Source organism: Coenobita brevimanus, chromosome 4 (assembly GCF_032717465.1).
Source record: "Coenobita brevimanus isolate Jiangsu-jjx chromosome 4, ASM3271746v2, whole genome shotgun sequence".
In the NCBI taxonomy this organism is placed as follows: Eukaryota; Metazoa; Arthropoda; class Malacostraca; order Decapoda; family Coenobitidae; genus Coenobita; species Coenobita brevimanus.
In genome coordinates this window covers 12,443,608-12,457,948 of record NC_136957.1, presented here as the reverse complement: position 1 = coordinate 12,457,948, position 14,341 = coordinate 12,443,608, and the positions used below count along the sequence as shown (strand labels likewise).

General features: G+C 41.4%; 1 protein-coding gene across 1 annotated transcript in view; it reads left to right on the top strand.

Moving 5' to 3' along the window:
• Positions 1-14,341, top strand: part of LOC145395854 (roundabout homolog 1-like) — a 742,719-nt gene that overhangs the window by 604,322 nt on the left and 124,056 nt on the right. Inside the window, exon 11 of the mRNA XM_080269381.1 lies at positions 4,378-4,662. Coding sequence (XP_080125507.1) covers positions 4,378-4,662 — 285 coding nt within the window. The remainder of the gene's footprint in view (positions 1-4,377; positions 4,663-14,341) is intronic.

The following is a 14,341-nucleotide window of genomic DNA, read 5'->3' as shown; positions in this document are numbered from 1 at the left end:
CCAGGAGGCTGTGTATGGGGATGCAGGGATGGGAGGAGACCACCACAATACACAAAGGAAGGACCCTAGTGGAGTACAGGGACATGGAGGGAGGGTAGGGGGGAAATACCCTTCCCCCAGATGACTGGGGGGGGGGACATGGGGGGGATCCACATGGGAGGGGGGGGATGCATGGGGAGGATGTGGGAGGGGTGATGGTGGTGGTAAGAACAATGGGAGGTAGGGAAAGGTAGTGGGGTAGAGGGACGTGGCGAGAGGGAGGTGGGGGGTACACCCCCCACCATCTGGTTACGGGCCTGGGTCCCCCCTTCGGTGTGTTCAACACTTAGCTGTGATTGGTTAGAAGCCATCTATGTCACAGCTGGGGTGGAGCCAGCTGCCGCCAGTTTTTTTGTGGATGTTGCACAATCGGCGTTGCTCGTCCTTTTAAGAAATTGCACAAAAAGCTCGATTGATGAGCTTAGTACTTTAGGGGTTAACATCTTGTGTTTCAAAATTTTTTGAATCAATTCTTAATAGAAAATTTTAAAGCATCTTTCCTATCACAAACTAATTACTTACGATCTGTGTGGGTACCGTCAGGGATGCTCCACTGGCGATCTTCTCACCTACCTTTCAGACTCCTGGTCATCCTCCTTTCGGGACTTTGGCAAAAGTTTTGCTATTGCACTTGACATTTCAAAGCCTTTCAGTCGAGTCTGACATAAATCTCTAATTTCCAAACTGTCCACTTACGGTTTCTATCCTTCTATCTGTATCTTCATCAATAGCTTCCTTTCTGGTCGTTCTGTAGTTGCTGTTGTAGATGGCCATTGTTCTTCTCCTAGATCTATCAACAGTGGTGTTCCTCAGGGCTCTGTCCTATCACCAACTCTCTTCTTTTTATTCATCAGTGACCTTCTAAACTGTACATCTAACCTTGTCCACTCGTACGCTGATGATTCCACCCTTCACCTTTCCATTCGGTTCCCGCAATGTCCATCTCAGTGGTTACATCAACAATCAAGGGATGAGACTATGGCACACCTAATGTCTGACTTGGCTCATATCTCTGAGTGGGGTAAAAATAATCTTGTTTCATTTAATGCATCAAAAACTCAGTTTTTACACCTATCAACCCGGCAAAACCTTCCACAGGAGTACCCTCTAAGGTTTAATAATATCCAGCTCAATCCCGCATCATCACTGAACATGCTTGGGGTTTCATTCACTCGGGACTTATTTTGGGGAACTCATGTAAATCATCTCTTGTATTATCTGCTTCCATCTCATGTGTGGGGAGGCTTCCCGCATACAGCCCTTCTCAATAGGTTGGAGTCAAAGGCTTTTCGTCTCAATAACTCTCCTTCTCTTACTGGCTCCCTTCAACCTCTATCTCTTCGCCGAACTTGTGCATCATTATCTCTTTTCTAACGCTACTTCAATTGTCAATGATCCTCTGAACTGTCTCTTGCTCCCTCCACCTCTACGACGGGTGCGTAGCACCCGTCTAGCAACAAACTCTCATCCCTTTTCTGTCCAACTCTGTAATGCAAGAGTTAACCGTTACTCCCAGTCCTTCATTTATGCAACAGGTCAGCTCTGGAACTGTCTCCCTCTGTCTGTATTTCCTACTTCCTATGACCTCCAGTCTTTCAAACGTACTGTGTCCAGGCATCTCGAAAGGAACATATTTTGAATTTGGCTCTCTTTTGTATTGTTTCTGTTTTTTCTTGGAAGGAACAGTTTGCGGGCTCCTGGCCTTTGGTTCATTCTTTCTTACATAAAAAAAAAAAAAAAAAAAACAGACAATCTTCAGGGTACGGGGATAACTCAATCCCCCATCCCTTTCTATTCCCTGTCTCATTGTAGGAATTAAAAACAGAGGCGGAGTACATTGTTCCCTCATCCTTTGAACCACCTTTTACAAAACAGAAGGAATACGGTGACAGAATTCTTCCTAACACAGCCTGGCCGCAGAGTAATAGTACCACCCCATAGTTAGGCCAGATTTGTGTCTCCCCCCCCCCGCAACATATGAAAGCTAAAAGTCAAAATAATGATCCACTAAGTGTGAGATGCTTGGGCCATTGTGTTTACAAGAGTGAAGGTAATATACAAAGGGAAATAAACGCTGAGGAAAACAGTTCCAGAGTTCACCCGTCGTGTATGCGAAGGACTGAGACCACCTGTTAACTCTTGCATAAGAATACTAGACAGAAAAATGATGAGATTGAGTCGGTAGACTGTACGCCCAGCTTGTGCGAGGGATGCAAGAAGACAACTTAAAAGAGCAGTGACCCTCGATAGATGAGGGAGAAGAATGCAGGATTATAGCTTGAAGGGAGATGATAAAGCAGATCAGTAAGTACAGAAAAGTTGCTGGGGTGAAAAGGCTAAGACTCCACTCTGCTTATTAAGTGGGGACTGCTCACAGCTGCGTCTGTACAGTCATACAAAGAAGTGATGGCAGAATTTCCAGACGTTTTCGGTGAGTGATATTGTTCAGGCTCTTCATTATATCTTTACAAGATGAAAGATAATTTGTGGAAATGTGAGAGAAAGCAAACATCAAATAAAAACAAAAATACTTGTGCATTTCAATTTTGCCTGCAGTAGAGAGCTACTTACGATATTAGGAAATACTCAAATGGAACCACTTGAAATTTCAGAACTATCGCTCGGGGACAACCAAGAATAATCTGTGATCATATTTAGTACGGAACCAAAATTTTTCAGCAACATGGCACTGAAAAGAATATAGCTTATGATTATATAAACATTTCAAAACTGGCGTTAATTTAGAAACCATTTCTGTTCGAAAAGTAATGAATAATTTAACCCCATATATTTCCATTTCTATATCATCCATGGACGACTTTGAAAAGTGGAAAGACAGTGTAAGTTAGTTGGCTATTTTAAATGTTCACCAACAAGCATGAAGGGAGAAAATTGTTACCCAGTGTCAAACAGTTGTTACACTGACATTGGCCATTTTTTCTAGTAAAGGAAATTCTATACTTACTGTAAGCCGGACGGACTATACGTCACTGAATATCAATAAAGCGAATCTTGATTATTTGTTGTGAATAGGAGCTCGTTGGAGAATGCCTAACGTGTCATAGCCTGGACTCCTAAGTACTTAAACAGTTAATTAAAATAATAAAATGCAGTTTTATATACGAGTCTAGGAATTTAGTCTTTCCTGATCAGTATTTTTACTTATGCTAGATGTAACGGTGTATTAAAGAGAGAGAGAGAGAGAGAGAGAGAGAGAGAGAGAGAGAGAGAGAGAGAGAGAGAGAGAGAGAGAGAGGGAGAAATGAAATGTGTGCTCCTTCATTGTAAGGATTTGTAAACTCATGTTTAGATCTTCTTTATTGTATATTGTAAGAGAAAAAAGTAAAATTCATTTTCCCTTAGAGCTGAATACATTTTTTCGTGGTTAGGTAACAAGGTAATAATAAATATAAATATCATAACTGGGGAGGAGAAGGAATATAAGGCAAACGTATAGCTGCTTCCTCGCGTCTATAATCTGTTATTTCTGTACTAATAGTATTTTTGTTGTTGCGACATCCCTAATGTTCTTAGAATACGCCCAAAGTATTTTAAATTCAACTATTTTTCCTCATTTGGCTCTCTGAACCTAAAGTAACGTAAATACTAAGGACTATTAGAACACAAGGGGCTCGGGGGTATACTGCACACGGAATAATATATTAAACATTTAAGCACGGAAACATCATACAATGTTAACTAATATATAGTATTGCCTCATATTATTCATTTTATATAGTTTCCGGCTTGAAATATGGATTTTATTCGATGATATGAGGTGCACAATTTTTACTTAATGGTCACTGAGATTTCACTGGGCGTCTGGCAGTACAGAGCGTCCGAAACAATCTGAAACTCGGCCTTCGCTTCCTGAGGCGACTGTACAACAATACATATCGAAACAGCACAGGGGAAAAAAAAAAAGTGCAAAATGTGTGGAGAATTATGTAGTCACTAAGATAGGGATTTCTTACCATGAAAGTTGATTTATACCACGACACCTGATCCTTCTCCTGAAATACTCCTCCCTTCAGAAATGATAATGGCAGTAATCAGAACATTTACTTGCTCTCCTTGTCAGTTAGGCACATCTGTTGAATGGTGCTCTCTTCATTATATTCGTTCATTATATTCATTATATTCATTCTCTCCAGACGATTTTATTCAGCAGTGGAGAGTCTATAAATTGCACAGTTTAGATAATAGCTTTTATAACCTCTCTAGGAGTATGGTGATACACTATGATTACTAAAATTGTGTGAAATTAGCATGAATAAAACATATAATAAATCAATGTAACGAACATGTCATTATTGTGTAATATCTTTCGCCTCCCAGCTGGCCTTCTCTCCAGTGCGGCGTCGTCCCCGCTCCTACCACTCTCTCTGCCACGGTCTACTATTGGTGAGGGTGTGGGTGGGGGCGTTGGCAGTGAGGGTGGCAGTGTGTGGGCGGGTGGCAACGTTAGTGTGGTGACGGTTGTCAACACGGGTCCTGGGACGTCCTCCTACATCCTCCACTCCCTCCACCACTACCGCACTTACACAGTCTTCCTCGTTCCCTTCTACAGTTCCTTCCAGGGCACGCCGTCCAACTCCAGGACCTTCCACACACCCGCAGCAGGTCAGACTCATTGGTAGTTTTATGGGGAACATCGTTTTCTCGGGTTAAAGATAATACCAAACACACCTTTCTTTTCAGAGCTTAGAACATTTTTCGACACCTGTTCTTTATCAGTAAATTTCTATATATAGCAGTGAGATTTTATTTGTGTTATATTTATGCAAACCATATTAGCCTAATAATGAAAATGTGACAGGGAGAATAAAGTAACACAATATACATCTTGTTATCACGGATACTGTCTTGCCTACTCACTGTCAGTCAGGATGCTACAGCATTACCTTTCCTATCCCTCGCCCCCAGGGGACTGCATGCGAAGATGTTTGACCCTCATATTATGAGACCCGAAAAACTTCAATAATTCAGGACCATTAACTGGACACAAGTCATGAATGTGATTATTCTTGTGTTTCCTACACTTTACTTTGAGGCATCCAGGAATGATCTAACCTTCGCGAAGATCAAAATGTAGATCAAAGAGAAATGATTGAACTCAGCTGGATTAGTTCTCACCTGAAATTACTTTTGTATCTCTGGAAGAAGATGGCATTGAAATACAGCAAAGCAGCTGGACAAAGACTTCCTTCCCGACCCACTCCTGCTTTAGAGTCAGGTGTACATCAGATTAACAACTTACTACAGAAGACCTTTTAACCAGATTCACCTTATTCAGACGTACTTAAGAACAACGACCCACCTCAAAACTGTCCTTAAGGAATTGTTGGGCAGGACACAGTTTTGTCCAGACTCAGGCCAGTCATTTGTGCACACAAGAACGATTCCTCATTACCTGAAGTCAGAGGCAGGGGAGATATTCCATTCACAGACCCAGCATAGAGGTCTTAGGACAAGGAAACACCCAGGATCTTGTTATTCATGAATAGAAGGCAGTGCCCCTGAGAGGATAACTACACACACACACACACACACACACACACACACACACACACACACACACACACACACACACACACACACACACACACACACACACACACACACACACACACACACACACACACACACACACACACACACACACACACACACACACACACACACATTTGCATTAGTGTTTATTGTAAGTGATGCCTACCTATAAACTCACAAAATAATATCTTTTTTCCTCTGCTAAGTAAAACAGGAAGGTATGTAAATCAACCCACTTTTCCAGTGTATACATAGCTCCCTGTCCACCTACCCTCGTGTCATTAGAGTACAAATAAGGCTATGTTTACCTCCAGTATCGCTGTACCCCGGAGTTACAACAAAGTATCTAAATACAGAATACTACGGTGCAGTATTCGAGTAAAACTGCTATGGAGGAGACTTTTATGGAGCCTCCTAAGTCCACGCCGGGACAGCCTATGTATTTATGTAGGATGAGTGAATGAACAAAGACATGGTGGCAGATATACATATGGTGTTAGATAAACTGACAGACTGATAACTAACCACATACACCAATGCATGCATCGAAGTGAATATAAGTGAATGCTGTTGTTGTTGCGACCTCAAGTTCAACTGAATGGGAACCCATTGGACTTCAGAAATTCAGCCATTACAGAGAGGCACTCCCGGAGATCTCTTGCTGAAGTTTCGGTGAACGCCTGTCTGGGTGTGAGACTCATGAAGGGAGTGTGTTGTGATGTGAGGGGTCAACCTTACAGTCAGAGAAGAGTGCGTTGTGTATGAGCTACACTTAGCCCGGGTTGTGTTGAATCTTTCGGTGAAATTTTGGTGAAAACTTGTCTGTGTGTGAGAGTGAGGTGCATTTTGTGAGTGTGTTGGTACATGAGGGGCGGCACTCCAACAGGACGGAATGGACTGTTTGACAGGTTTATTTTGTTGAGGCTGTGTTAAATGTGCTTTTGTGTGATAGGTGTATAAGAACTGGCACTGAGGTGGGAATGGGCAAAGGAGAAGTTGTCGTGTAGATGGATGGACTCTGGAAAGAGACGGAGTAAGTGCATGAAGAATGTGTATTTATATGTGTGTGTATACCAAGGCATTAAGTGAATACATCACAGACATTAAACTATCGGAGACATGTGTTGGTCCAATTAAGTGTTTGTTGCTCGTTTGATGGTTTTATATACTGTATATTCGTCTTCTTCTTCCTTTTCCCTCCTCCTACTCCTCCTCCTCCTCCTCCTCCTATTTCCTTCCAAGCCTTTTCAATATGGTGTCATTCCTTCATTTCATTTTACCAGTTCACTCCAATTGCTTATAACTGTTAGTTGGGCAAGTACCTCCTAGACAATGATGACTGAAGAATACAAATAAGGACAGAGAGAGAGAGAGAGAGAGAGAGAGAGAGAGAGGTATGAAGAGAAAGTAGTAATTAAGGTGTTGGAGATAACTATGTAAGAGAAAGAGTTTAAGATGCGGGAGAAAATGTTTCCATGCTTTAAGGAAAGTAGAAATAAAACTGAAAGATGTACAAATACATTTTGACGGCCGCACCCATCCAAACGTTAACCACCACTCCAGCACATCCCAAAAAGTGTTTTTATCTCAGGATACATTCGTCAGACACACGCTAGATGCACATTACATGCACCTCGACACACCAATACATGCTTAGTGGGTGCAGCAAAAATCAGTGGAAGTGATACTGTAACACTAATGAAAGTCTGTTGTTGCAGTTTGACAGTTTTCCTCCTTTTTAAAGATATCGCGACTACATGAGTGACACAGCTTGGGACACACTCCCAAGTTTAGCTGCCCAGTTGGTGCATCGAAAGGAAAGAACTTTGTGGATGGAGGGTAGAATTAATTCTTACACTGCGGAGATGTTACTGTAACTCAAGTCCGTTGTGCAACAAATACAGGATTGTGCTTTTCTTTTTTTCCACTAGGTGCTGTGACCCACGTATTCCTAACCTGCTAAGCACACATGATTAAATTTTAAGCAAACAACAATCAGTCTTTCCCCTCACCCTTGAAATAAAACTGGAGGTCAGTAGGTGGTCCAGGAAGCATTTTTTTTTTTTTCCTGGTATACTTGGTCATCCACTATGTTGGCTGGATCGGCTCGAGTGCCTCGAGAAAATACTTGGCAACGTTGCACCTTCCTCATCCCCCCAAGCAATTATAATAAGGTACTTCTTTAAGTTAACTTTAAGTTAGGACCAAATTGGTTAGGGATAGGTTGGTTTTATGTCAGAACTTGGCTTTTCTGATGCTTATATGATTTGAGTAGCCAAATTATCTTATCTGTTCCCGAGCGAAGGAATGACGTTGCCAAACCATTTCACGCTGAATTAACTCCAATGCTGCCAATGTGACTGAATAACTATCTGTACCAGAATTTAAAAAAAAAAAAAAATACGCACACAGGGAAGAAGGGAGAGTGAGTTGAAGAGGTGTTTTTTGTTGTCAGTGAGTGCGAGGCATCCAGGTGGGCACGAGGCAGTCTGTAAGTGGCCACAACGCCACGTGCGGGAAAGAAGTTTTGGGAGATGACTTCCGTGCTTGAAAAGGCCGAAAAGACAAGTTGTTCAAAAATTGTCAATGATCGACACTTGTTTCACTGCACTGATGTTATGAATATAACCTGCAAAAGCAAAATCACAAGCACCACACTTACCCCTAAGCATGCCACATGTGCGTAATTGTAATCGTGGTGACAACACATCGTGTCCCTATTTTTCTAACATTAACTATTAGATTAGCACCCCGAAGGTTATTATCACCAGGGTAGGGCAGGGTAAGACATTGCATGGCATAGGAAGATGAGGCTGGGTGAGGAAAAGCAAGGCATGGCAGCGCCACACATACCTCTAAACATGCCACGTGAGTGTAATTACCTCGTCCAGACAAAGCCCGGCGAGGTATTGTTTTTGGTCGAGTTTGTTTGTTTCTTTGTTTGTATCAACATTACGGAAAAACGGCTAAATGAAATTACATGAAACTTTCAGCATATGTGGGCACTGGTCCCAAAAGAATGTGACTAAGTATTGGAGGTAATTGAGTGGCCTTGAAAGGTCAAAATCAATGTCACGGATTATTAGAGGGCTATAACTTGAAGGCGGTTGAAGATAGAGATATTTACTATTATGAACATACAGGAACTCGTAATATGGACTTTCATTTGGCACCAAGACCTTTGACCTTGAGTGACCTTGAAAGGTCAAACTCAAGGTCAAGGATATTCTGCGGGCTAGAACTCGAAACTGGTTGAAGATAGAGAGATATTTACTATTATCAACATATAGGAAATCCCATATGGGTTTTTAATTGGTACCATGACTTTGACCATAAGTGACCTTGAATGGTCCAAGTCAAGGTCACAGATATTCAGGGGGTTATAACTTGGAACTCGTTGAAGATATATATTTACTATTACCAAGATATAGGAAGTCTCATAAGGGATTTCATTTGGCACCATGACCTTTGACACTGAGTGACCCTGAAAGGTCAAAGGAAAGATCACGGATTTTCAGAGGACGTAACTTGAAAACTTTTGCATCATTACCTTAGACTTTATTTTTGTAATGACACTAAATGGCAGTATTGAGTCAGTAGTTGACAGCTATAAAATAACTGCTGTCGGGCGAGGTTTGTTGTGCCTGGCACCACTTGTTGTAACTGAGACGATGAATACATTGTATGTGCTTATTTTTCTAACATATATTACTAGTGTGACAACCCCATGGTTATTACCGGCATGGTAGGGTAGGGAAGGGCAAAGCATGACAGGGGATGAAAGGGAGGATAGGGTAAGGCAAGGCAAGGCAAGGCATGGTAGCATATGGTAAGGCAGGGTTCAGCAACCTTTGATGGACTGGGGGCCAGAACTGCCCAGTCACTCAGCTGAAGGGCCAGATGTTTTGAACTTGTTAAAGACTACACCCCCTCCATCAATAATAATAATAATAATAAAAATAATAAAGGAACAAAAACAACATAGCAAATACTGAAGCAAGTTGCATACCCAAGCCTGCCGACGGACAAAACTCACCTATTCTCACTAGCGACTGGTACACTGATGGGGGGGCGGCAGTATTGTCTTGTTGGGGGGGGGGGGACAGCATTTTAAAATAATAATTTTTTTTAGCAAAATTATCTCACCAACTTAAATAAAGGCATTTCTTTTAAATAATCATCAGTTATTAAATGTATCCCAGGCATGGAGGGGAGAAGAATGAGGGGGAGGCCAAGGATGAGCTGGAGGGATGGAGTGGAGATGTATATGAGAGAGGGGGGTGTGAGCTGGAAGCAGGTCAGTGAAATGGCGGGGGACAGGGTGACATGGAGGCGAATTGTTTGTGGCCATCCCTTATGGGATTAATGCATCTGGCAATAGATAGATAGATAGGTAGATGTTATCATTTATCGCACAGGCCAGATTAACGCACTGGGTGATAATTTTTGCACATCTGGCAGTCCTGGATCACTAAGCGCTGGGTGCAGCACATCATTGTCTCCTAATCTGAGCTCAAGTCTGTTCGAATACACACTTTCTTTTTTTTTAACAAACTAAATCTAACTAGTGTTTGCCTTAGTGATTAACAGCCACTAAGATTTATGTTTCTTTCACTAAGTGAAGAGGGGAATAATTTTAAGAATTTGTGACGCATACTGCCAGGCCTGTGACATTAGCTAAATGGGGTGGGTCAGGCCCTCGGGCCGTAGGTTGCCGACCCCTGCAGCACTATACCACTAACCATGCCATTTCAGTGTAACTGAAATAGTGGTGACAACACATCGTACTCGTATGTGTTGAGTTTTTTAATATTAATTATTAATTCGGCACCCCAAAGTTATTAATGGAAGAGTAGGAGAGGGAAAGGCAAAGCATGGCAACGGAAGGCAGGGTAGGGTAAAGAAATGCAAGACATAACAGTAATACACTTACTGTTAAACTTGCCTCATAAGCAATATTGTAATCATCGTATATATGTGATTCAACTTTTTTTTTTTTTTTTTTACTAATTCGGCAACCCAGTGTTATCGGCAGAGAATGGCAGGGGAAAAACAAAGCATGACAGGAGAAGGCAGGGCAGGTAAGGAAAGGCAAGGCAATGCAGCGCTACACATACTAATAAATAGGCCACGTGAGCATAATTGTAATCGAGGTGACAGCACATTGTTTTCCTTTTTTTTCTCTCTCACTAATACATAATTTATTGTTATCACTTCTATTACAATGTCACTTATAACATGATGAAGTAGAATGACCAGCATAAATGTCATGTGAGAAAAAAAAAATGCAAAACTCTACACCAAAGTGGTTATTTATTTACATATTTTTCTTCTGTCGTGCCCTACACTCCCTCAATAACCAATTACACACTTTGCACTCAGTCTAGCAGAGTATGATAACCGACTACATTTCATATGTGTTTGGTAGCGTGAAGACAGTATCGGTGTAGAGTGTGGAGACAAGTCCAGGGAGAATCAGTACCATTAAAGTTAGAACAGGATATCGTGTATTTCTTTCTGCCCCTATTCCCTCCCGGACCACAAATAATATATGTTCCACTCACAGGGGTTCCAAAACACAATGACAACTTCTACCTTAATGTTATTAGTAATATACAAAATGTTTACACAGTTTCAACAGACAAGTTACATAAAGCAATTACGTTACTTTAGCGATACATATATGGCAAATTACTTAATGCATGGAGTTTTAACTCGACCAGAAGCAAAACCTATTGTACACGACAGACTTTTATTTACTTGTTAATTACACTTAAGTACAAGTACCTTAGATGCAGCTCCATTACCTAGCTTAATAATTCACTCGTCGAGAATATAATGTTCACTTACCTGCTATACGGTTTACCACTGAGTTGATTCTGTTGTCTGCTTCACCCCATGACCAGGGATTAACACAGCCAAAGTTATATTCCTGGACTCTAAACAGAAGTTTATTGTCTCTTCTGCGTTACGCTAAGGCATGTGTTACCTTACTTATCCATTCTCACTTCTCCCCTAATTCAGCATCTGCTAACCAGTTCCGTGTAGCCCATAGTCATGACTGTCTGCCTCCTTCGGCAGAAATTATTACGTCTTTTGGGCCCGACTCAAGAGGTCCTCTCAGGACAAGCTACAGTTTTGTTCTAACCCTGTCACCCTTATGACTGTCCTTATATATACTTCATGGAGCATTGCCCTGCCAGAATCATTGATACTAAGTATAACAGTAGACTGATGTAGTCTCTTCCTCGTGACTACTTCCTCTCACCCCCACACCCCTCAGAGGATCCTTGGTAATCCACAGAGTGTAAGACAGCACATTATTCATCTCGTCACGCTTAGTATTCTTGCTTATCTTCTTACATCTCTACTCATTGTTCACTCAACCTCTTTCTCTTTTTTCATGTTTTCACCTATATTTGTACTTCACTTTCTTCCTCCAGTGCCATTCTTTTCATCCCCCGCCATCCTACGGCCCTCTCTGTCGTTTCCTGCGCTTCCTGTGCTCTTGTTCCAATCTCTGACTGCCGCTAATGCTGAAGGTTTTATACACTTGTTTCAGCTGCCTGCAACGCTCTCCATCCATGACAGCCACACCCGCTTCTCCACTTGTTTCTTCTTTTTTATCCCTTTCTTCCTGTCCTATAATTCCTCTCCGCCCAGGCCTCACTCTGAGGCGAGGCTAATAAGACGATGATGTGAAGTGGAAGCGCGACTTGCCCATACCCTTATTGACGTCGTAATTCACTCCGTCACTGGCGTTGTTGTCGGAGGAGGCCACGTTACCTACCATGTGACAGTTGCCGTCCGGGCACTACCATCAGTTACAAACATAGGTAATTTTCTTTCTATCAGTACTAATCTCTAGTCGTATAACTACAGCAACCCAGAATAGGTTTGTTCTATTTCACTTTCATTAGTGTGTAGCGAACTGCTTTGTCATTAGCCATTGTCTCCAACAGGGTTTTTCTCCTGAAGCGTTCGGGTTTCTTCTTTGTGAAGAAAGGCAGAGCAGGGTATAGAAATTCAAGGCATGGCAGGGAGGGGCATGGTAGGGTAAGGAAAGACAATATATGGTAGGGAAAGGTAGGGTAGGGTAGGGAAAAGCAGGGTAGAGTAGGGAAATGCAGGGTAGGATAGGAAAAGGTAGGAGGAGATGCAAGTAAGGAAAGGCAAAGCATGGCAGAAGGCAAGGTAGGGTTAGGAAAATTAGGAGATGCTTCACCCGACCTGGACAAAGGAAGATGATGCACAGATTTCCAAGAAATCCTCAGAGAAGAAAGGAATGGGTAATAGAAATCCGGTGGGAGAACTGGAGAGCAAATGACTAGTCATTTGTGTCTAGTAGTTTTGAATATGTATTGTACGAAAGAAATGATATTTTATACTAACATTTGATCCCTGAACCACTTCTTTATCACACAAAATAGTCTTTAGGATATCCTCGGCAGTCTTCTAACTTATGGTTATATGCTAAAAAGAAAATGTCATGCCGCATCTACCGACTCCATCATTGTGGTACAGGATCTGACTGGCAAGCATAACGATTCAATAACAGCTGCGTTATAATAATATTCAGCTATAATTCACATTACTTGCTTCTGAAAGACTGTCAAGAACTTGCTGGCAATTCGTATATTTTTCAAGTAATCTTAAAAAAAAAAAAAAAAAAACATTAATGCGGTATTCTACAAATGAATTGTTGTAAGAATCAACGGATTTTTTTTTTTTTTTAATGCGATGATAGATTTAAAATAATGTTATACTGCTAGTATGAGGTTAATACATTTTTAGTTACTCCATAAGTCATTGTAGAAAGCAATCAAAAATGAAAAATCCTTACCACATAGAGAATGAAACGAATACAAATGTGTAGTTGGGCTTAAAAATAATTTGGTCGACTCACACATGCCACAGTTGTGCCTAAGCATCAGGACCAAATGTAGAAGCCCATAACTGCATTGAAAATTTTTATAAAGCACATGACCAACAGTGTGGTCACACCCTATTAGGTACTGCTTGAGCATGGACTGACAGGTTCAGTGCAGTCAGCCTCCTATGTCTTCATGTTATGTGAAAGATACTGCATTAAACAGTGTTGGTTATGCTTACCCTGTCTTATGAGGATATAGTGGGGGTTAAATTTAGAAACAAAAGTGTATAGAATAATTCTTTTTTTTTTTTTTTTTTTTTACCCTGATATCCACTTTAACCATTCTCTGTTAATGGTTGTTTTATCAAGCATTGTCTGTCATAGATGAGGTAGACCATCATAAAATGAAGTATATATAATACCAGAAATAACTTAACTCACTGTATTTTTAAGTAATGAAAATGAAAAAATTATGGAAATAAAAACAGGACAGTGCAGAGTAGCTGAGCGAGAGTTGGGAGCATGTGGGGGACAACATGGCACCTAGTCATCAGCTGTCGCAACTCTATAGAAGGTGCTGGATCCACGTGACCTACTCAGCAAGCATAATCAAGAGTTAGGCGGGAATAGGAGATTGTGAAAAGTATAATAGTTCCTGCAGTCTTCTGGAAGGTCTGCCACAGCTACTCACACAGACCTTCTGGAAGGTCCATCTCAGTCTACGAGGTAATGAGGAAAAGATAGGTAGGCATATACTGTAATGGAAACAGGAATGACAAGGAGAGTGAGACACACACGAGGAAAATAAAGGAGAAGTATGGTAGAGAAGCAGACGTAGGCGAAGCAGGTGATAACTAAGGTGGGAAAGGAGGAAAA